Source organism: Pseudoliparis swirei, chromosome 12 (assembly GCF_029220125.1).
Source record: "Pseudoliparis swirei isolate HS2019 ecotype Mariana Trench chromosome 12, NWPU_hadal_v1, whole genome shotgun sequence".
NCBI classification, from domain to species: Eukaryota; Metazoa; Chordata; class Actinopteri; order Perciformes; family Liparidae; genus Pseudoliparis; species Pseudoliparis swirei.
In genome coordinates, this window is record NC_079399.1 from 21264436 (window position 1) to 21287364 (window position 22929).

At 44.6% G+C, this 22929-nt stretch overlaps 2 protein-coding genes across 4 annotated transcripts; both read left to right on the top strand.

The window, feature by feature from the left end:
• The first annotated feature begins 946 nt into the window (after positions 1 to 946).
• lbr (lamin B receptor) lies at positions 947 to 15280 on the top strand. Of its 3 annotated transcripts, XM_056427855.1 has the most exons (15): positions 947 to 1062; positions 3312 to 3523; positions 5829 to 6003; positions 7994 to 8215; positions 9412 to 9507; positions 10133 to 10301; positions 10454 to 10650; positions 11191 to 11245; positions 11335 to 11529; positions 11604 to 11707; positions 12049 to 12174; positions 12298 to 12466; positions 12605 to 12685; positions 12894 to 13016; positions 14071 to 15280. In XM_056427855.1, the coding sequence occupies exons 3-15, from the start codon at positions 5833 to 5835 to the stop codon at positions 14229 to 14231; spliced, it is 1869 nt and encodes a 622-aa protein (XP_056283830.1). In that variant the 5' UTR covers positions 947 to 1062; positions 3312 to 3523; positions 5829 to 5832; the 3' UTR covers positions 14232 to 15280. The 3 variants fall into 3 exon arrangements, with proteins under 3 accessions (XP_056283830.1, XP_056283829.1, XP_056283831.1); XM_056427854.1 differs by lacking the exon at positions 3312 to 3523; XM_056427856.1 differs by lacking the exons at positions 3312 to 3523; positions 9412 to 9507.
• A 1715-nt stretch (positions 15281 to 16995) lies between these two features.
• On the top strand, positions 16996 to 22929 carry gja1b (gap junction protein alpha 1b). Its single transcript, XM_056427860.1, has 2 exons — positions 16996 to 17096; positions 19981 to 22929. The coding sequence occupies exon 2, from the start codon at positions 20000 to 20002 to the stop codon at positions 21197 to 21199; it is 1200 nt and encodes a 399-aa protein (XP_056283835.1). The 5' UTR covers positions 16996 to 17096; positions 19981 to 19999; the 3' UTR covers positions 21200 to 22929.

Sequence of the window (22929 nt, forward strand, 5' to 3'; positions counted from 1 at the left end):
TATATGTATATAATTGTTTTGTGTGTGTATATACTCACACTTAAATAGATATATACATTTAGATATCATTTATACATAAATATTTCACTATATATCTACCAAAGAATATATATGCTATATATATATATGTATATATATATATGTATATATATTTATATGTTTAAATATAATTATGTTGTGTGTGAATGTACTCAAATTTAAATAAATATATGCATTTATATATCAGTTATACATATATATTTCACTATATATCTACCAAAGAATATATATATATATATATATATATATTCCCATTCCTAGAGGCTTTTGCTGTTTCCAGTTAAACATGACATATGGATGTTACCCTCCTCTACTCAAACTTTGTGTTTGATCCCTTTAAGCTGATGGTGCACTTTCACAGAGATTTACGACATAATGTACCAACTACTCAATAAACACAGCATGGCAAGTCTTCCAGAAGATATGCTGTACCTTTGTGATAACAGTGATAACAGTTTAGGAGCAATGTCTTCCTCTCTGCGTCAAATATTTAAACACGTATTATATTTAACAACTTATCTTACATTCATATATAATGTCAGTATTGTACTACAACCACGACTATTTTCTGAATACATAATGTAAATCTCTGAATTATGTTAGTGTTAGGAACATGTAATAAAATCAAGGGAATTATTTAACAAAATGTATTTTTTAGTCTAATATAGATGGTGTTTAATATGATTTTGCTACTTCTCTCATTGTGTCTGGTGGTAATTTCACACCAGTAAAGAAAGTAATCGTAACCCCCACTAGAACTAATCCTGGCCCAGTTGAAATCCACAGATAACCAATCAGATTGCAGAGCCATTTGAAATGAACGATGAACCGGCCAATCAGCGGCCTTCGCGCCTTCCTAGTCACTGATGGGTGTTGCCCGGAGAGGGAGGGGGAACGAGCGCTACGTCAAACCTTGGGGCACCGTCCGTTTTTAAAATATATATCTTAATTTAATATTTTCCTCGTCTTGGAAAGGATTATTTGATCACTTTTACTCACTGGAATTGCTCGCACAACAATAAGGTAGGTGCGCCTGACCAATGCATAGGCTTGTGAGAAAAAATCGTTGTGCGTTTCTCTTTGTTGGAATTTGGTTTTATCAGAGTTAACAGAAACTAGGCTCCGACTAGTTCCTGGAATAGCAACTTGTTTCCACTGGTTCAAGTAAAAAGGCAGGAGTGACCGTTATGTTGTGTCTAAGCAGCAGTTCATTATTCTTCATGGTTCAGAGCAGGGGGACGTTAACTAACGTGAACGTTATGGACACTGGCGTTTCCAGATTACCGACACGCAGTCATGTGTTGGCCAGAGATTAGACGGTGACCGCTGAGTGAAAGACAAATAAATAGCTAGCGTTAGCTTCATTGTAACAACCATGATAACATGAGCCGTGTGGTGTTTTCCGATTGCGTGCACATTAACGTAGCCTAGGGCCACGTCTTTTGAAGACTTTCCCTGTGTTACGGTCTCTGACTTGAGTTTTGTCTAACTTGTTCACACATGTGCTCACGCTGTCTTTCTTCTGACGGGTGTGTTGGTTTTCCAACAGCATTTGAATGCGTGACGTATTCCCTCCTTCCTCCAGCAGCACCGGGGCATCTTGAAGCTAAAGCTAACGTAACGCAGCAGGTGTTACGGTTTAACAAGCGACCGCGTTAACTGGCGACCTTCAGCCGTACGCGTCCGTTGTCGTAGTTACAACATAGGAAATTGGATGAGAACACGTAGCTGTCCTCGTGAATGCAGCATTGTTTAATAGTTCAAACCCTCTCATATACAACGTATATATAGATGTAATGTACAAAATAAACAACGACATTCACGACGACAGCTACGTCTTTTCGTCCTATTCTGGACCAACAGCTGGCGTAACTATGACAACAACGGTCGCCTTCGGCTGTAATTCGCCAGTTAACACGGTCGCCTGTTCAACCGTAACACCGGTCCTCCGGCGTTAGACCTGAGTTGCGGTGTAACGGCTATAAGTTGCTTCTCTCGTAGAAGACAGACCCGTCTCGTCTTTACTTTAACCGGCGTGTAACACAGCCTGACGTACAATACGTTAGCGTCCATTAACACAAGGGCTCGAGTTAAATCGGTGTTACCGTAAGGCGATGCCAAACTCTTAACGCAATGCGAGTTGCGCACGATAATAACGTTACAAACTCAAACCAAGAGTTCACGCGTTGGAAGTATTGTTTTTATTTTACTTCGACTGACTTTGTTGCTTAGTTTTACTACACTATGATAATAATAATAATAATACATTACATTTCTATAGCGCTTTTCAAAATACTCAAAGACGCTGATTAGATGGTCTCATAATAAATCCTCATAAACTGTAAAACATCGAATTTAATAGTTAGGTGATATTAACCTGTCATTATCGAATTGAATAGTTAAGTGATATTAACCTGTCATTATCGACTTTAATAGTTACGTGATATTAACCTGTCATTATCGACTTTAATAGTTACGTGATATTAACCTGTCATTATCGACTTTAATAGTTACGTGATATTAACCTGTCATTATTGAATTGAATAGTTGCGTGATATTAACCTGTCATTATCGACTTTAATAGTTACGTGATATTAACCTGTCATTATTGAATTGAATAGTTGCGTGATATTAACCTCTCATCGAATTGAATAGTTACGTGATATTAACCTGTCATCGAATTGAATAGTTACGTGGTATTAACCTGTCATGACGTTAAAGCTTGTGTCACATGGGTTGAGCGCTCTGATTGATCAACCGCTGTGGAAGGTAAACAACGGGTTATGGTCTCTTAACCCTTGTGTTGCCTTAGGGTCATTTTGACCCGAATCAATATTACACCCTCCCCCCGCTTTAGGATTAATTTGACCCCATTCAATGTTTAATGTCGGTGTTCTTTCGGTAGTCAACAAACAAACATAAAGTGCTTCACACTTAAACTTGGAAAACAATATTAATTCTAATAATTTTCTGGAGGTTTTAATTGCTGCCGTCAAATTGAACCCAAAGGGTAAAATATGTTAGTAAATATAAAGGTAACAGGAGGGTGAAACATTGAATCGGGTCAAAATGACCCAAAGGCGACAGGAGGGTGTAATATTGATTCGGGTCAAAATGACCCTAAGGCAACACAAGGGTTAAGGGGGGTCATGTGTCAAAGGGGCTTCATACCAGGTGGAGCTAAACAGCAGCTTTCAGCACAACGCAGGAGGGGGGGTGGACTCCTTTTTAAAACTCCACCTTCTGTATGTTTTTATCAACCCGACCTCCAGATCTCATCAGGAAACTCATCAGCCACGACTCCGCCCTGACTTTCACCCCCGAATGGAAGACGCGGGGGCTTGTTTCCGGATTGTTTTTTGATTAGATCAGTTACCAGCGGATTACGGGTTGACTCTCCACACATTTGTCATAATCCTGGCCATCTGATTACCGAAAGGACCGCAGGAGTGTTTTTTTTCTCCGTAAAGGCACACGAGATCAGGTACACTTTGTATTCCATTGTACAACAGAGTGGTTTTTATTGTCATGAAGGAGTTGTTTGATATGCGTGCTTAATTTCAACCGAGGTGGACGATTTAGGATTTACGGTATGAAAAACAACACAATCCTCACCTCAAAGCAGTTTCTATATGCTGCCGTTTGTGCACTGGAATGTGAATCGGAGAGGGCTGACATGAGTCTGTCAGGAGGGTCTGGGGCTCAAGTCATCCCCCTTTCCAGAGCGGGAGGCAGAGATCCAGGTTTGCTGAAACCAAAGTGTGTTTCCTCACTTCCAGTCGTTCACTGTTCTGATCAAACGCGTCGCACGTTATTGCAACGCTTCCTCTGCGTTCTTATTCAGTTTTTCAATTCAGTTTATTTCGTATAGCCCATTATCACAAATTACAAATGTGCAATCTGTACACATACAACATCCCCGACCTTTGACCTCACACCGGATCAGGAAAAAGTCCCCAAAAATGGAGGGGAAAAAACTTTCACAGGGGAAAAAGTGAAGAAACCTTCAGGAGAACAGAGGAGGATCCCTCTCCAGGATGGACAGAACAATAGATGTCATGTGACCAGAAGGAATCATTACAGAGTAACAACACATTCAGAGTATGACAGAGCGTATGAATAGTTGGTAGTCGGCGTATGCTGGCAGTGACACATGTGAAAGTGATTTAGCGTGGCTTAAACACAGGTCTATATTTCTTTTGAATGAGCTGTGTGTAACGCATGCATATCTCTTCACGTGGGTTTTCCTTTATTTATGTTTTCTACACACTGGTCCCTCGTGTTCCACAATGCTGACCTCGCCCGGCCCGCCTCATTGTGTCCAGGGCGGCACGCACGAGTGTCGGCTAATGTGACTGCCGACGCAGACGCATCTGAAGAATCTGTATCGCGGTCCAACAAGTGGCGGGGCGGTTGGTCACACGGTGCTATGCGTCAACATATATCTGCCATGTTATTAGTTGGAACGCTTCAGCAGTCCAACTCTTGTTCTTGTAATCTTTATTAAACGTATTATTATTCTATTTCTTCCGTACCTTTTTTGTCCCTCTTCTTCTCCTTCATATATTCAGCTATTTAAACCATTTAAATATTTATAAATTCAGCTTCTTCAGGACTAGATTCAGATTGGTATGACCTTTCATATTTCAAAACTTTAAAATGTCTGTATCTTTAAATACTTTTTTGTTATTTTTAATTCATCAAATCCTATGGAGAAAATCTTCAACTTTAAAAAGCTTACAGTATCTTCATATTTTCAGCTATTTAATTTGTATTATGTTCAGATAGCCTTCAGCTATTACTGTATATTTAGTTGGAACGCTTCAGCAGTCCAACTCTTGTTCTTGTAATCTTTGTTAAACGTATTATTATTCTATTTCTTCCGTACCTTTTTGTCCCTCTTTTTCTCCTTCATATATTCAGCTATTTAAACCATTCAAATGTTAAAAAAGTCAGCTTCTTCAGGACTAGATTGGTATGACCCTTCATATTTCAAAACTTTCAATTTTTTGAATCTTTAAATACTTTAATGTTATTTTTAATTCATCAGAGCCTATGGAGAAAATCTTCAACTTTAAAAAGCTTACAGTATCTTCATATTTTCAGCAAATTCAGCTATTTAATTTTTGTAATGTTCAGATAGCCGTCACCTATTACTGTATATTTTCAAATATTTTTTATTTGGTTTGAATTCCTCCTTTAGCTCCAGAGCATCCTCCAGCTCAAAGGCCTCCTCTGGTGGCTCTCATCCTAACCCTAACCCGCGAGTCTTTTTTAACAACCTATGCGATTTGCGATGGCACGATGAATTGCATAATTATTGTTGTCGAAGACCATTTCAGTTTTTGATTATAGAGTACATTGCTTCAGTTGTTGCACTGTATGTAAATGCAGTCTGAGAGTAGGATGTCAACTCTTCAACTGCCGAGGCCGAGTGACAATGAGCCGTTGAGACTCAGAGATGCTATCTGTTGTTGTCATTGAGGCAGATTGTTGAAGTTTGAGCTCATGCTGAGCTTCTGCAGCTGTATGGAAACAGAAAAGGGACATTTTATCAATATATCCTTCTCTTTACTCGGCATTGACAGTCTTTTCAATCAATAAGTACAAAAATGTCATGTGATGCAACATGTACGTTTGATTTTCTACTCGCACTGTTTTTAACGAACGACTTAAAACTAATCTTTCATCTCCTCTTCCTGTGTCCTTCCCTTCCTCCCCGTCCTTTTCTCTCACCTCTCCGTGTCCTGTCTTCGCCTCGCTGTCTCTTATCTTCCTCTCGTTCTCAGGTCCATGAAGATGCCCGCCGTGCGGTATCAGAGCGGGGACATGGTGATGGGCCGCTGGCCCGGCAGCAACCTGTACTACGAGGTCAAGGTGCTGGACTTTGATGCCAAGAGCGGTCTGTACACCGTCATCTACAAGGACGGGACGGAGCTGGAGCTCAAGGAGCCCGACATCAAGGTGGCGCACTGAACTCTGTCCGCTTACGCTCTCGTGGAACATCCTTTCTGTTGAGCATCTCGCTGTAATCGGCCTTTTTTTAATAGTTTCATTACCGTCGCTTTGAAAATGCGGAACGTTATGTTTTGATCGCCGTGTATTTATTTATTTATTTGTATGCGTGTTACTCGCATAACTCAAAAAGTATTAAACCGAATCACATGAAATTTGATGGGATGATTGGTTATTATCCGGGGACCATTTGATTAGATTTTGGGATCGATCGGGTCAAAGGTCAAGGTCATGAAAAGGTCAACATCTTCTTGTCAATTTTTATCCAATTATCATGCAACTAATGCCAAAATGTTCATAATTCAATGCCCAATCTTGTGATATGCGAAGGGATGCGCTCTACCGAGTGCCCATTCTAGTTCAATATGTATTTATTTATTTGTACAGGGACCGAACACATTAATCGACCCATGGGTAAATGTGTTAACGTTAGCTAAGGCTAAATTCCAGCCGTGGTCCCTGTGGCCAGATGTTACAGCCTTCACTAAAGCAGAGAGAGGTCAACACAGAAACATGCAGAGTTCGTACGGTCATAGAGAACCTGGAAAAGTCATGGAATTTTAAAATAGTCATTTCCAGGCCTGGAAAAGTCATGAAAAAAACTTAAATCATAAAAGTTTTGGAAAAGTCATGGAAATGTGTAATAATCACATGTTCATTTACGCCGAGTTTAAAATAATTAATATGTTTTTTAAAGAAAGACGCTCAAAATATAAGCCGGCGTACGCAATCAAAACGCAACATTTCCTACATTTTTCATGTTTATACCGAGATTTCAGTTTGGTCATGGACATTTGGTTTAAAGTCCTGGAAATCCATCGGTCAACATGTGTAAGAACCCTGAACATAATAAAAAAGCAATAAACATACAGGTTACGATAAAATACTGGCCTCATCATAAAATCAATTTAAAAAACAGACAAAAAAACAATACAGTAGTTGCTTGAACATTCTCGTTTGTCAATATCTGATATCAGTGTCTGTATCCCTTCATCTCTAGTTTAATAATCTACATATTGTTTTCCTTTCCCTGTTAACCCTTGTGTTGCCTTCGGGTCAATTTGACCTGATTCAATGTTTCACCCTCCTGTCGCCTTCGGGTCAATATGACCCGATTCAATGTTTAACCCTCCTGTTACCTTTATATTTACTAACATATTTTACCCTTGAGGTCAATATGACCCCAGCTATTAAAATCTCCAGAAAATTATTAGAATTAATATTGTTTTCCAAGTTTAAGTGTGAGGTACTTTATGTTTGTTTGTTGACTCCCGAAAGAACACCGACATTAAACATTGAATCGGGTCAAATTGACCCGAAGGCGACAGGAGGGTTAAATATTGAATCGGGTCAAAATGACCCGAAGGCAACACAAGGGTTTAGGCCGTATCACGGGAATAGAGCCACTGTGTGGAAACGCTGCTTTAAAGAATGTCCAAACACAAATTAATAGTATTGATTACAATTTAACGCAAATGTCCGAAATTGTGAAAAAATTTCATTGATTTTCACAGACGAAATATTTGTATTTCATTGTCTCATTTAACCCTCCTGTTACCTTTAGGGTCAATTTGACCCCATTCAATGTTTAATGTCGGTGTTCTTTGGGGTCAATTTGACCCCAGGCTGTTTTTCACTATGTCAAACATATAAGAAATATCAACTTGTTTATTTATTTAAAGGGCTATTTAGGTCAACAAACAAACATTAAAGTACCTCACACTTAAACTTGGGAAACAATATGAATTCTAATCATTTTCTGGAGGTTTTAATTGCTGGGGTCAAATTGACCCCGAGGGTAAAATATGTTAGTAAATGTGAAGGTAACAGGAGGGTTAAACAATCAGAGCTCAGATAGTGACTCGTATACGTCAGCCGTATCTCTTCTGTCCACTTGTTATTGACGGTTGCGATTTCTCCTTTTGCCGTTTCCCGTCAGAACGCTTCAGGTTTCCAGACCCGCTCCCGGTCCCGGTCCCGCTCTCCGGGCCGCCGCCGCAGCCTCTCTCGCTCCCCGGCGAGGACCACGCGGCGCTCGTCCTCCCGCACGGCGGCGGCGGCGGCGGCGTCCGGCGGCGCGACGCCCGTCACGGACGACGTAACGTCCTCCCGCCGGGACACAAGGCTGAAGGACGCGCTGGAGATCCGGCTGAGCCCCCTGGTAAGTGCCGCCTCCTCCTCTTGGAGCGGCTGGAGTCCAGAAAGAGATGGAATGAGGCTTCTTCAGTTCAGTATTCCTGATCCCCGCTGATCAGCGTCACTGTTCATCTCTGCTGCCTGCGTGACGTTGTCGGTTCCCATCAATTCACTTCATCTCAGGCCGAGTGTCGGCGATGTCGTTCATCAGTTTATTGCGTCGCTCGGCGGAGTCTCTGGTTTTGGGTTTTACATCCTGGAGCTTCGTTTTGTGGTTACCAGGCAACGAAGAGCAGAGCAGCTCTAGAGCAGCGCCGCCTGGGCCTCGAACCGCAAGAAGTATTTCCATGTTTGCTTCCCGTGACACCGGCCGAGTCACACAATACGTCACGTTCGGTTTCAGGCGTACGCGTTCATTTGTCCATTGTCACGAGTGCATATTAATCTGGGTTTCCCACCACATCAGAACGCCCCGCTGAACAGTTTTTTGGGCTTTCCCTCTTCAGGCGATAGTAAATAATCACAATGTGGCCCAATACAAATTTAAATCTGGGAGGTTGAGATCATCAGCGCCGCAACATCAGATGCAGAAATACAGCTGATACCAACAAGCAGTTTAAACTGAAGTAAAATGTAGCAACATGAGTTCTGACTGGTTAGCGTTGGCCGTTGGCTCTGGGCTGGTTGGCGAGCTGGGCCCTGTACATGAGGAACAACATAATAAGTGTCTGAGTAAGTTGGGTGTTCCACATGCTTTGAGTTTGTGCCTCCACAGTTTATTCAAGTCTTTCAAGGAATCTGAGACGGCTGGTCCCAGATCAGTGGATTCAGCTCATTGGACTTCTTCTCTCCTTTCAAAAATGTTTTCACGTTCTGATGAAAACCTCATTTGCAGGTCACATGGGCTGATTCTGAAGTGTGGGGGGTGGAACTAAAGGTCCCATACATGAGAGGGCTTCACAAATACCTGAATCAAAGCCCCTTGTGGCAACTTTGTGGTTTTTGATATTGAGCTGGATGATATAAATTGTCTTGGCTGGAACTCAAGTTGTGCCATTAGTTGATTTCCAGAAGGTCGAGATTTTGATCAAATGTCCTAAATCACCACCGGTCTCTGTCATTCTGGATTTTGAGCGTAACCCGTCACGCTCTTCCTCACGTTGCGCCCCCTTTGTGTCCCTCTTCATCTCCATCAATCTCCCTCCATTGTTTGACATGCAGCCACTGACAAAGGCCGAGAACAATGGCTACGATAAGCATGAAAAGAAAGAAGAGAAACAAAAAGAGCAGAACGCCACTGCTCACACGCTCAATGAGGTGGGTTCTTCTTCTCTTTCTTGGAATTAAAAACAAGTTGCACCGTGTTGGAAAAACATCAAATGCACACACATGAACATCAACGCGTATGGAGACAGGCCAAAGTCAAGAAAAACACTGTGTGTGTGTGTTCTAAAGTTGCTTTATACAAGATATTAGACCTGAAACACTTTCACCTGGATTTGTTTACAGCACAGGTGTCAAACACAAGGCCCGCGGGCCAAATGCGGCCCGCCACGTCATTTTAAGCGGCCCCTGACGGCTTGAAAGACACATGATCACCTTTTATATCCTGTGCTTTTATTTTGAAGGTTACAAATTAAATGGATTAGTGTTCTAATATTAGAGAAATGTTCTTGTGTACAATATTTCTACTCTTGAATCAACAATAATCGAATGCAAAGAGAGTTATTTCACAATATGTTGGGGAGTAGTTTACACACTGCTTCAGGTACACCGGCCCTTTAAGAGGCGGCCATGATGAGTTTAGAGGAACTTTACCCGATGGCGGCTCGACGATCCGAACCTCGTCAATGACGTGGCGGACAGCGTGCAGGATTCTGTTTTCTCCCCAAGATCCTCGCGCCCTGTGCGGCTGTTTGAATTTGATTTTTTGATCTTTCAGAAATGTGAGGCTGCGGTGGAGGCGGGGCCTGATAAGATCCAAGGCCGTTACAACCTGCGCCGCAGGAAGGACGACGGAGACGCCAAACCACAGCGGCCGGAGGAGAAGGACGCCAAGACGGCTGCCGCTGCCCCCCCCACCACCCCTCTGGACTTCGGAGGCAAGATAGGTCAGTTATAGATAGATGGGTTGGTTGTAGACGGGTCGGTTATAGATAGATGGGTTGGTTATAGAAGGGTTGGTTGTAGTGTGTGTGTGAACCCAGTCACTTAATGTGTGTGTGTGTGTGTGTGATCCTCACATGGTCCCTCCCGTCCCCAGGAGCGTTCTTCTGGCTGCTCTTCCTGCCGGCCTGGGTTCTCTTCCTGGTTCTCCAAGTCAACCTGGAGGACCCCAGTCTGACCAACTTCCCCCCCCCTCTGCCCCCCCTCGACGCCTTCTGGGACCCCCGGGCTCTCGGCTTCGTGGTCCTCTGGATCTTATTCCAGGTCCTGCTCTACCTGCTTCCTGTTGGAAAGGTGAGTGAGAGAAGACGAGGACTGAAGAAACCAAGCGGGCGTTTCACCAATTCTTACATTGAGCAATACAGCAGCCTGTATAACACAACTTAAGACAACATGTTTGAGAAGATGTAAAATAGGTTACATTTCATTCGTCAAAAGTTTATTTAAAATAGTTTATCAAGACAAACCTGTTACATTTAAATGTTTCTTTACTTTTGTGTTATTACACTGTTTTAAGCATCTATAACACAAATACTTGCCAGATTTGAAGATACAATTCTCCTTTCAAAAAAAGAGCATAATAATTTACACAACGGAGATTTTGTGACACATTTATTATTATTTTTAAAGAGAGAGGAGTCAGGAGGAACCTTTAGCGAAGCGGTTCTTTGCCTCCTGGCTCATCTGCCTCTTGACATCTGACACTAACTTACAGAAATGATTAAAAAACATTTTGTGTTTGGTGTGTCACCTGAAATAATAAAGTCATTCTTTCTGTCAGATCAAAAGCTGCTGCATGTCAGTCAATCCGAATGTCTCTCTCTCTCTCTCTAGCTGAGCGAGGGCGTGCCGCTCCGGTCTGGGCAGAGGCTGAAGTACAGGACCAACGGTGAGCGCCGGTCTCCGACGTTCTTTCCTCGTAGCGTCCCGCCGTCGTTCGTTCCCGTCTGTATTCAAAGCGCTCCGTGGCCCCTCCAGGTTTCTGGGCCGTGGCGGCGAGCGCTCTGGCCGTGGCGGCCGCGGTGCACCGGGGCGTCGACCTCACCTACATCTACAGCCACTTCCTGCAGCTGGCGACGGCGTCCCTCCTCGTCGCCGTCCTGCTCAGCGTCTACCTCTACGGGCGCTCGCGGTACGCCGCCGGGGAGCAGCTGGCCCTGGGGGGGAGCTCCGGTAAGGGGGGTCGGGGGGGGGGGGGGGCGTAGCGCCTCCTGGTGGCTGACGTCTGTCCTCTTCTCCCTCACCAGGCAACGTGGCCTACGACTTCTTCAAAGGTCGCGAGCTCAATCCACGCATCAAAGAATTCGACCTGAAGTTCTTCTGCGAGATGCGCCCTGGTCTGATTGGCTGGGTGAGTTGTCACGGGATACCGGCGTCGCGTCCGAGTCACACATTTATTGAGCTCTTAAAGTAAAACGGGCCTTTTGTAGATACACTAAAAGTGTCTGAGACTTTTTACACCACAGCTCATGACAGAGTTGATGTAAGTCCACATCTGTTTCAATGGGGCCGGTCTCATTGCACCCTCTGGTGGCCACATGTGGAATTTGTTTTGGACCTCAGCTCACGGCCTGAGTTTAATGACGTGAGCGCGTTGGCTCCTGGCTGCGGGGTAAAGCTCGTGAACACGGGTTCATGAACGGCGACTCGGCGTTCTGATGCGTCGTGATCCTTCGTGTTTCCGCGCCTCAGTGTCTGATCAACTTTGCGCTGGCGCTGGCCGAGATGAAGCTGCAGCGTCTGGACGCCCCGTCGTACGCCATGATCCTCGTGAACCTCTTCCAGCTGCTCTACGTGGTGGACGGCCTCTGGAATGAGGTACGCTCAAGAAAATCACTCCCAGGGAATTCGACGGAACACATTGATGAATACAAAACATATATGTGTGTCTATGTAATTCATTCATGAGAACAGAGTGACGTTGTTGTTGTTGTTCCACAGGAGGCCATTCTCACCACCATGGACTTGATGCACGATGGTTTTGGCTTCATGCTGGCGTTCGGTGATCTGGTGTGGGTCCCCTTCACCTACACCCTGCAGGCCTACTACCTGGTGGGCCACCCCAACCAGCTGAGCCTCCCGGCCGTCGCAGCCATCGTCACGCTCAAGCGTAAGACCAGAGTCCCTGTTCCACCTCCCGTTACTCAACGCCGTTGCTCTCTCAGCTACTTTGATGAAAGAGCCTTTTATTGCCCCGAGAGTTGAGTTGGATGTTCACGCTTTTTTTCTCGGCGTCTCCGTCTTTCAGTCGTTGGCTTCTACATCTTCAGGAAGTCCAACTCTGAGAAGAACGCCTTCAGGAGAAACCCGTCGGACCCCAAACTGTCTCGTGAGTTCTGTTGTGTAATTAATGCTAACGATGTCATGGTTGTGTTATGAGAGGACCCCCCCCCCAAGGGAAACATGACCAGCCATTCATTGTCGTTTCTAGAGTTCGTCAATGAATGAATGATTTTAGTAAACCGGGTCCAGATAACTTCCCCCCGCCTTCGTCCGTCTCCGTATCGCCGTGGTAACCGGTGTTTTTGTCTCTGCAGACCTGCAGACGATCCCCACGGCGACGGGAAAGAGTCTGCTGGTGTCGGGCTGGTGGGGCACGGTCCGCCACCCCAACTACCTGGGAGACCTCCTGATGGCCCTGGCCTGGTCGCTGCCCTGTGGTGAGCGGGCGTCACACTCACACCAAAAGAAACGCACAGGGGCCAGCTGTCAGCGAGCTCGTTAGCCAAGGAGCAGACGTTCATGAACCCGCTGCATCTCAACTATCAACGTCAATTACACCATTATTTTAATAATCGGTTAATCTGCAGATTTTTTTTTGCAATTAATCGATGAATCTGCTATAATAATTTTAAAAAGCAACCCTTTTATTCAAAAACCGAACTGACAACGCTTTACCCGCGTGAGTTCACTCGCACGACTGGTTGTGGTTTGTTTATGTCGGAGAGGGGGCGGGGCTTATCTCCATGGAAACAGTTATCATGTCCTTCATCCACCATGAAGAACTAACCACTCGTTCTGCTTCATACACTGAAACATATAAATGTGTAAACTACTCAAACATATTGTTAAATAACTCTTTGCATTTGAGTATTGTTTATTTGAGTGTAGACATATTGTACATAAGGAAATGTCTCTAATATTATAACATAAATCCATTTAATTTGAAACCTTCAATTTCTTTATGAAAAGGTGGCCATGTGTCTTTCAAGCCACCAGGGGCCACATACAATGAAAATGTCTCTAATATTATAATGTACATCCATTTTAATTTGAAACCTTCAAAATAAAAGCACAGGATATTTTTCTTCAATTTTTTAAAGAAAAGTTGGCCACGTGTCTTTCAAGCCACCAGGGGCCACACAAAATAAAAATGTCTCTAATATTATAATGTACATCTATTTTAATTTTAAACCATCAAAATAAAGGCACGGGATATTTCTCTTCAAATTCTTTAAGAAAAGGTGGCCACGTGTCTTTCAAGCCACCAGGGGCCACACAAAATAAAAATGTCTCTAATATTATAACGTACATCCATTTTAATTTGTAACCTTCAAAATAAAAGCACGGTATATTTTTTTCAATTTCTTTAAGAAACGGTGGCCACGTGTCTTTCAAGCCACCAGGTGATGTGGCGTGCCGTGTGTTTGACACCTGTGCGTTAGAGGATAGTAGCGCTCTGAACCGTGTGAAGATGTCCTCGTCTCTCCCCAGGCTTCAGCCACCTGCTGCCGTGGTACTACATGATCTACTTCATCGTCCTGCTGGTGCACCGAGACGCCCGCGACATGAGCGAGTGCCGGAGGAAGTACGGCTCGGCGTGGGACGAGTACTGCCGGACAGTTCGCTACCGGATCATTCCGGGCCTCTACTGAGGAGCCCGGACTCTTCTTCTACCCGATATTATTACAGCCATTAAGGCTCAGCAAAAAAAAAAACTTTCATTTGAATTAACGATTTGACTTGTTATATAGTCTTTCTTGTGAATCCAAGACTTTTAAAATTCTTGATTCTGGACTGAAGGAGAAACAGTTTTTCTAATTTCAGAGAATACGTTACTGAGTGGTATCGTGGACTATTTGAAGAATTGCCTTTTTATTTTATTTTATAGAACATGTTGGCTTGAGTAGTTTAAGAAAATGGTGGTGAGGGGGGGGGGGGGGGGCTTCTCTTCTAGGCCTGACTTGTTAGGATGTATATTTTTGTATATACACAATTGTTTTATACTTCAAGAATATCTCCCATTTGCATCATTTTGGTAGGTTTTGACTCTTCGCTCCCAAAATGTCACAATATCTGCTCGGCTGCGATGAATCATCGCTCCGTCCCACTCCGATCACCCTGAGTGTGTATGGCGTGACGGATGGGTGGATGAATACTACCTATTGTTAGATAATCTGCACAGTGGGACGAGGGCTCGTATTCTTTCTCAGGACTCAAAAGTTTTGTCTTTGAAAATGTTTTCTTTTCTTTTTTTTCATGTATTATAGACATTTAGTTTTGACTTGAGTGTAAAGTGAAGTTGGGATGTTTCATGAAGAACGTGAAGAGGCACGTTGACATTTTATTTTTCTTCATCAATCCCAAAGCGATCGGTTTTTTTGAATTCTCTGTAAATATTATTTGGTGTTTTCAGTAAAAGAGATAACAGTCGAGATGTTTCTCATTAGATATTTAAGAGCTTATTTGTTTGGGTTTTTGTTCGAATTTTTGACCACTCGTCATGTTTACACCTCGATCGACCACGAGATCTCCAAAACATTCACAGCAGATGGCACTCTTGACTCATTGTGGTGATGAACACGTGTCTGAAGTGGGAAGCACTGAGATATAAATAGGAGTCACATCTGTGACGGTGGCATTTAAAAGCTTTTCTATGCAACTATTGCAACCCAAAAATAAAGATTTACAGTATTTACTTTTTCCCCACTTTGTTGTGAACTTTGTCGGCGAGTCATTCGTCGTCGTGTCGAGATCCATGCGGAGGTTCTGCCGTCTGCAGCCGCGCCGCGAAGCTCCGGCGTGCTTCAGTTTCACAGCTCAGGTGCCAGACGCGAGAAACGAGACTTCCTTTGTGACTTCCTTCTGAAAGGGCAGACGCGGAGCTCACGGCGGTTATGTGTCGTCAGAAAGGTCATTTATTATGTGGAAACCTCTCCGCCGCTCATCTTGGCCTAAATACCCGGATGTTCAAAGTGCTATTAATGCATATAAATAGATAGGTGATTTAAAGGTTACGTCAACACAGGCCTCCCCACATCAGAGGCCTTGTTCCTGCTGCTTCCCACGAATGTTTCACATTTAAGGTCCACAGCTCGGCTCATCAAGAGAGGCCTGTTTTTATTGGGGTTACCCGTTGAACAACAAAGGCCTCTTTTGACCTGCATTTTTGACACACACACACACATATATATATATATATATTAATTCAGATTCAATCTGGTATTTTTATATTTGAATTTGAATTCAGATCACAAGATTCAAAGATTCACACATATATACCCCATTTGACTTTAACTTGCAACATATATATATATATATATGTTGCATATATATGTTACATATATATATATATATATGTTGCAAGGTGACTGGTGATCTCAGTTCAAATTCAAACCTGTATTTTAGAGAGCGCGAGAGAGGGAGGAGTCTGTGCTCCATGCAGCTGCACTGCATTATTCCCACCGCTAGGTGGTGCTGTGCGCTGAACAAATGCTTCATGGAAATTTACAAACTAAAGAAGAACACTTCCCCGTCGATAGGTTTAGGTTCGACTGATCAAAATCACAATTATAGCAGAGCAAAGCAAATGATCACTAGAGGACAGGAGGAGAGAAACAACAACACTCAAACACTGGGCTCCAGAAAAACAACAAGACTAATAACAATAGGAGCGTTCTAAAATATTACAGAATGCAATAACTCAAACCACTGGAGGGGCGAGCCTTCATGAAACACAGGACAGACACAAGACAGAGTTCACACGTGGACAGCTTTTATGAAAGAAAAAGATGCTCAGTCTCATGAACTGGTAATTAAATGCATCCAATTTACTACGATCACATGAAGTATTTCTCTTCCTAAGAATATTATTGAGTATTATTATACAAATGCACACAAGTAATGCCAGTTCAATACTTAAAGAGGCAACTCCCCCCCCCCCCAAATAAAAAAGTGCATCACAAATGAATAGTGCACTTTTAGTTTTGTTGGGGTGTGAACTGTCCCTTTAAGTATAAAAGAAAAGAAAAGTAGTCCCTCTGCAGAGTGTTGTTAGTATATGGATTCAGCTGCATCTAAATGTGTGCTGTTTGTTGAGGTGGAGCTGATCCATCATCAACATCATCTTCATCTTCATCATCTTCATGCTTTCTAAGATGATGGTGAAGTTTTGAATCTACGAGGATAACTTTTGGATGTCGTGTACACTTAAAAGTGCATTAAAGACTATACTTGTGTGCAGGAGGCTGACAACACACTTCAGAGTAATTGTTAACCCCCCCCCCCCCCCCCGTGACGGGGGGTCGTGACGTACAGTGATCAGGTGACCGTAACTCCTCTGACGGGACCGTTATAAAGGAAGTTTGACAGTCGGCCTCAGTCTGTGCCCCCCCCCCTCCCCCCGCCCCGCCCCGCCCCACCCCGGTGCCGACACTTGGATCTCAGCCGGTCTCACAAGTGGCGGACGGGCCCCGGAGCTCCGGTGTTCTCCTTCTTCTCCTCCGAGACTTTCCTACCAGGTAAGTTACAACTTTTCTTTTAGATTTGTAGACTAACTCCCCCCCCCCCCCCCCCCACACACACGCGCCCCCACCTCCTCCTCGTGCGCGCCGCTGCTCCCGTTAGAAAACCAAACCGAACTTTACGCGGCGCGTTTTTATAAGTTTTTTGTTGTTGTTAAAGTTTGACAACTTGCCCCCCCCCCCCCCCCTCTCTTATTAAAAGTACGGAAAGAGCTCGAGGCGAGTCAAGTGGAGTCGATTTGATTTATTTAACGTTATTAATAAAGAAGCTCGCGGAACGTTTCTTCTTCTTTTTTCCTCTTTTCTCTCCCTCTCTCTCCTCCTGCGCGCGGCGCGCGGAGCCGCTGGAAGTTCAACTCAAGAAAAGCTCCGTTTTGCATTTTGAGATTCTCCCCATGAGCACTTGATTCATAAATAATAATAAAAAAAGAACAAAAGTTTCCCCAAAACACAGGAAGACGAAGTGCTCATAAATGGTTCCTTTAAAAAACACCGCGAGGCGTTCAGGAGACTCGGGGACCTGTGTGTCTGTTGTTCTCTGCTGGTCATTTCTCATCAGACAGACTCACTCATGTAGAAAGTGGCGGGACATCGACGAGTCTAATAACAACAACAACAACGACAACGAAAAAAGACCCCCCCCCCTTCTTCCCCTTCCCCTGAAGGTCAAGAGGTCATCCTCTCCTCCTCTGGGCCGTACGGTGGGAGACAGCCTCAGGGTTTCCTCGGTTACCTTCACGGCGTTGGAGTGAGAGCCGGGTCAACGTGTGGTTTATCATCCGGGGTTACAGTAGTAACTAATAGTGCCGCAGGGCCCAGTGGTAACCCCCCCCCCCTCCCATCAGAATGCCCCTAAAGATCTGCCCCCCCTTGTCGGCTCACGCTCCTGACCGAGGAGGGCGCTGCAGCTCACGTGGCCGTGCCACCGAGTGTTTGGCATCCTCACACTTTTTGGCTGGATCTGAATCTCGTGCGTCTGACAGCCGTTGGGTTGTTGGGTTGACGCCCCCCCCCCCTTTAAAGCCGTGGACACGGGCCCGTGGACCGGGCCCGTGTCCACACAGCAGTTCAGGAGCACAGCGTCAACAGGGGAGCTGCTTCTTTACACTGGGCCGGTCTTCCAAGAGGAAACGTTCCTTCTTCTCACACTGCAGGCCTGAACCCCCCCCCCCCCCCCCTCCACCACCACCACCACCCTGCACCCCCACCACCACCGGCTCTTTATTCTGGACCACTCGGAGAACACAGCCGCAGTCAGCAGATCTTCCATCGCGCTCTGAAGCACAAGAGCTGCTCTTTGGGGTCATTATTCACTCCTCACTTTTTATACTCTCCTCACCTTCAAGAACAGCGAGAGGGAGACTCTTATTTTGAAAGGTCGGCCGGCTGAAGCAGAACTTTTTGGTTGCAGCACAAGAAGAACAGAAGTAAGGAGGAAGAAGTAAGGAGTAAGGAGTAAGGAGTAAGAAGTAAGGAGTAAGGAGTAAGAAGTAAGGAGTAAGAAGTAAGGAGTAAGGAGTAAGGAGTGAGAAGTAAGAAGTAAGGAGTAAGGAATAAGGAGTAAGGAGTAAGAAGTAAGAAGAAAGGAGTAAGGAGTAAAGAGTAAGGAGTAAGAAGTTAAAATGCAAGTTATTAGCGTGTATTGATGCTTTTTTATTCAACTCAACTAAATAAAGACACATATTTTAAATAATTGTAAATCATTTTCAGATGTTTTAAATAATTTTTAGATATTTTGAGGTGTTTTTAATCACTTTGAGGTGTTTTAAATCATTTTGAGATGTTTTAAATCACTTTGGGGTGTTTTAAATAATTTTTAGATGTTTTAAATCATTTTGAGATGTTTTTAATCACTGAGATGTTTTTATCACTTTGAGATGTTTTCAATAATTTTGAGGTGTTTTAAATCACTTTGAGGTGTTTTAAATAATTTTGAGATGTTTTAAATCACTTTGAGGTGTTTTAAATCACTTTGAGATGTTTTAAATCACTTTGAGATGTTTTTATCACTTTGAGGTGTTTTAAATAATTTGGAGATGTTTTAAATAACTGAGGTGTTTTAAATCACTTTGAGGTGTTTTAAATCACTTTGAGATGTTTAAATCGATTTGAGGAGTTTCGGTGTAGAACAAGTCTTTTGCACACGGGCTCCTCGTCGGCCTCCTCGTCCTCGATCGTTCTTCGGTGTGGAGCTCCTTCAATTTTTAAAGTTTGAATCACCGGCGTTTCCTCGATTTGCTGACGCAAACGATTTCAGGGTTTCTCAAACTGGCCCTCTCAAATCCACCAGAAGCTCCTCCTGATGGGTGAATACCCGTTGTTGTTGTTGTTGTTGTTGGAGATTCTCTTCGCTCGATGAGACCTATGTCATGCTCTCTCGTCTCCGCGTGGCCTTCAGGGCGCCGTTACATAAACGTGGAATATGTTTTCTGCTGATTGGATCGGCTCCTTGCGTCTCCTTCGATAACGCCCGGTCATGTTTACGATGCATTATAAACGAGGAATGCATTATAATCTGCGGTGTCATGATAGTTATAAGCGCTCCTGAATATTCATAATGCTTCATAATAATAATCAAAACACATTATGAGGCATTTTATAATGACTAATAAGGGTGTTTATGAGTTCTAATAGCTTTACATAAACAGTGTTATAAGCTTATTATAACATGCTTATAATGGGTTTTTATGAGTTATAATAGTGTTACATAAACAGTGTTATAAGCTTATTATAACATGCTTATAATAGGTGTTTATGAGTTGTGCTAGCGATACATAAACAGTGCTATAAGCATGTTATAACACGTTGTGAGTATGTTTATGATACATTATAAACATGGGTGATGGTGAATATAAGTGGTGAACGGCTCCTCTTCCTCCAGCAGCTAACGCTCCGTGACCATGGGTGACTGGAGCGCTCTGGGCCGCCTGCTGGACAAGGTCCAGGCCTACTCCACCGCCGGGGGCAAGGTCTGGCTGTCGGTGCTCTTCATCTTCCGGATCCTGGTCCTGGGCACCGCCGTGGAGTCGGCGTGGGGAGACGAGCAGTCGGCGTTCAAATGCAACACGCAGCAGCCCGGCTGCGAGAACGTGTGCTACGACAAGTCCTTCCCCATCTCCCACGTGCGCTTCTGGGTCCTCCAGATCATCTTCGTGTCGACGCCCACCCTCCTGTACCTGGCGCACGTCTTCTACCTGAACCGGAAGGAGCAGAAGTTCAACCGCAAGGAGGAGCTGCTCCGCGCCGTGCAGAACGACGGCGGCGACGTCGACATCCCGCTGAAGAAGATCGAGATGAAGAAGCTCAAGTACGGCATCGAGGAGCACGGCAAGGTCAAGATGAAAGGCGCCCTGCTCAGAACCTACGTCGTCAGCATTCTCTTCAAGTCCATGTTCGAGGTGGGCTTCCTGGTCATCCAGTGGTACATCTACGGCTTCAGCCTCGACGCCGTGTACACCTGCGAGAGGGACCCGTGCCCGCACAGGGTGGACTGCTTCCTGTCGCGGCCCACGGAGAAGACGGTGTTCATCATCTTCATGCTGGTGGTGTCCCTGGTGTCCCTGATGCTCAACGTCATCGAGCTGTTCTACGTGTTCTTCAAGAGGATCAAGGACCGCATGAAGGGCCGCCAGCCGCCCGTCGTCTACCCCAGCGGGAACACGTTGAGCCACACCCCCAAAGACCCGTCCGCCGCCAAGTACGCCTACTACAACGGCTGCTCCTCGCCCACGGCGCCGCGGTCGCCCTTGTCCCCGCCGGGCTACAAGCTGGCCACGGGGGAGCGCGTTGGCGGCGGCGGCGGCGGCACCGGCTCGTGCCGCAACTACAGCAAGCAGGCCGCCGAGCAGAACTGGGCCAACTACTCCACGGAGCAGCACCGGCCGGGCCAGAACGGCGGCGGCGGCGGCGGCAGCACGATCTCAAACTCCCACGCGCAGGCCTTCGACTTCCCCGACGACACGCAGGAGCACAAGAAGCTGCCGCCGCCGCCGCCGGCCGCGCACGAAATGCAGCCGCTGGCGCTGATGGACGCCAGGCCGTGCAGCCGGGCCAGCAGCCGCATGAGCAGCCGACCCAGGCCCGACGACCTGGACGTGTGAAGCGCCGGTGAACCCCCCCCGCCCAGAATGACGGCTTCAACCGGAGAGTCAGAAAACACTCCATCGCAAATGTCCAGACAGGAGGCGGGGCTAAGACAGGAGGCGGGGCTCCAGCTGAGACACATCGCAACTTGTTATGTAACACTGTCGAAAAAAAGGTACAAGTTGCAAATGTGTTGTTCTTTGTTTTGTTTTCAGAGACTTTTACCGTAGAGCGGGGCCGGCTCTGAGAGAACAGAGGGGCCACAAGAGGGGGGGGGGGGGGCATTTAAAGGAAAAAGGTCTTCTTCTTGTCTTCGTAGTTTCTGCTCTTCTTACTGTTGGTGGCAGGATCTTTGCATGAGAGAGATGAGAGGTGTGGGGACGGCTTCACAACGGGGTGCCTTCTTAGTTATGTGGGGTTTTTGTGACCAGTTACTTCGCTCGAGCTTTTGTCAATTTAAAACGAAAAAGAAAAGGAAAGTCCAGTCGCTGCAACAAACCGATCTCCAAACACGTCGCCGCCGATCGATTTGGAAAATTGAAAACTCGCGTGAAAGTTTTCTCACTCAAACTATTGAGTGAGAAAATGAATCTGAACGTCGTCGCGCCTTCTGTTTGACCGTAAACGCTCGAGTCCCCGTTTAAAAAAACATTTCAGACAAAGAACACGTAAAGTGGAGAAGGCTTAATATCTGTTGTGGTGAATATGTATTGCTTGTTATCCGTAGGACACCTACCACTAAGAGGAAACATTTGACTACTATCCAGTCTCACTCACAGATAACATCTTCCATCAACTCCCCACAAACTGGATATTTATTGACAGTAAAACATCTTTTTTCTTCCTCTTTAGTAACTCGGTCAGTCAGCGCGGACTGCTCTGTTGCTTCCTGATAAACTTTGAATTTATGTGGTGTCGTGTTTTCATTTTGTGGTTTCCATTTGTCTTTTTTTTTTTGGGTGGTGGTGGGGGGGGGGGGGCGAGGGGTTCAGGCTCTCATAAAGAAAGGCTTTATTACTGTTATATCTTTTTTTTCTTCCTTCCCATCTTTTGCGGGCTGTAGAGGAAGACAGTAGAGTGATTTATCTGCGTTTTTACATATTTGAGTGAATGATCTTTTTATTTTCTGACTCAATGTAACCTTTGCCACTTGAGAAATAGATATTTAGTTCTGTAAATCAAGCCAACTGTGTCACAATAAAAACAATGTGAGTTTTTAGAAGACTGCTTATAGATCTGGACTAATATTTAGTCAATTATGTTCAAATGTATGCCGATGTAGCTCCACAACGACCACAATCTCAATTTGGGCCTTTTTTCTCTCTTTCTTTTTCTGTCATTTCAAAGACAATAGTCATTGGTGCATCATGTTGTCGGTACTTACATGTGTCCTGGATCTTTCAGCTACAATGGCATTTGCACTGAGATCTTGCAGAGAGAGATGTAATGTGATGCGCACAGTTAGTGGGAAGAGTTTTCTGATACACTTGTTACTAATTTATTTTATAACACAGAAATCACTACAGTGCACGATATCGGACATCTGACCACCGATGTCATCGCCTGTTTCTGTGAGAGATGTCTTCCATTGACCGGAACAGGAGCAATTAGTCACGTGTTGCCATAATTCAATGCTAATTCGCAGGGATCCACTGTTGTACAGTGTAAGTGCATGATAGCAAAACAAAAAACCATTCATTGTATCTGTAAAAAGCAATTTTAACCAATAAATATTTTTTCTGTCTTA

What these genes read in the sequence shown, in the direction of transcription:
- lbr (XM_056427855.1), top strand. Translation starts at nt 5,833, where the DNA reads ATGAAGATGCCCGCCGTGCGGTATCAGAGCGGGGACATGGTGATGGGC. An exon ending in ACCTGCTTCCTGTTGGAAAG is followed by an intron (nt 10,651 to 11,190) that starts GTGAGTGAGAGA and finishes CTCTCTCTCTAG; the next exon opens with CTGAGCGAGGGCGTGCCGCT. An exon ending in GGCCCTGGGGGGGAGCTCCG is followed by an intron (nt 11,530 to 11,603) that starts GTAAGGGGGGTC and finishes CTCCCTCACCAG; the next exon opens with GCAACGTGGCCTACGACTTC.
- gja1b (XM_056427860.1), top strand. Translation starts at nt 20,000, where the DNA reads ATGGGTGACTGGAGCGCTCTGGGCCGCCTGCTGGACAAGGTCCAGGCC.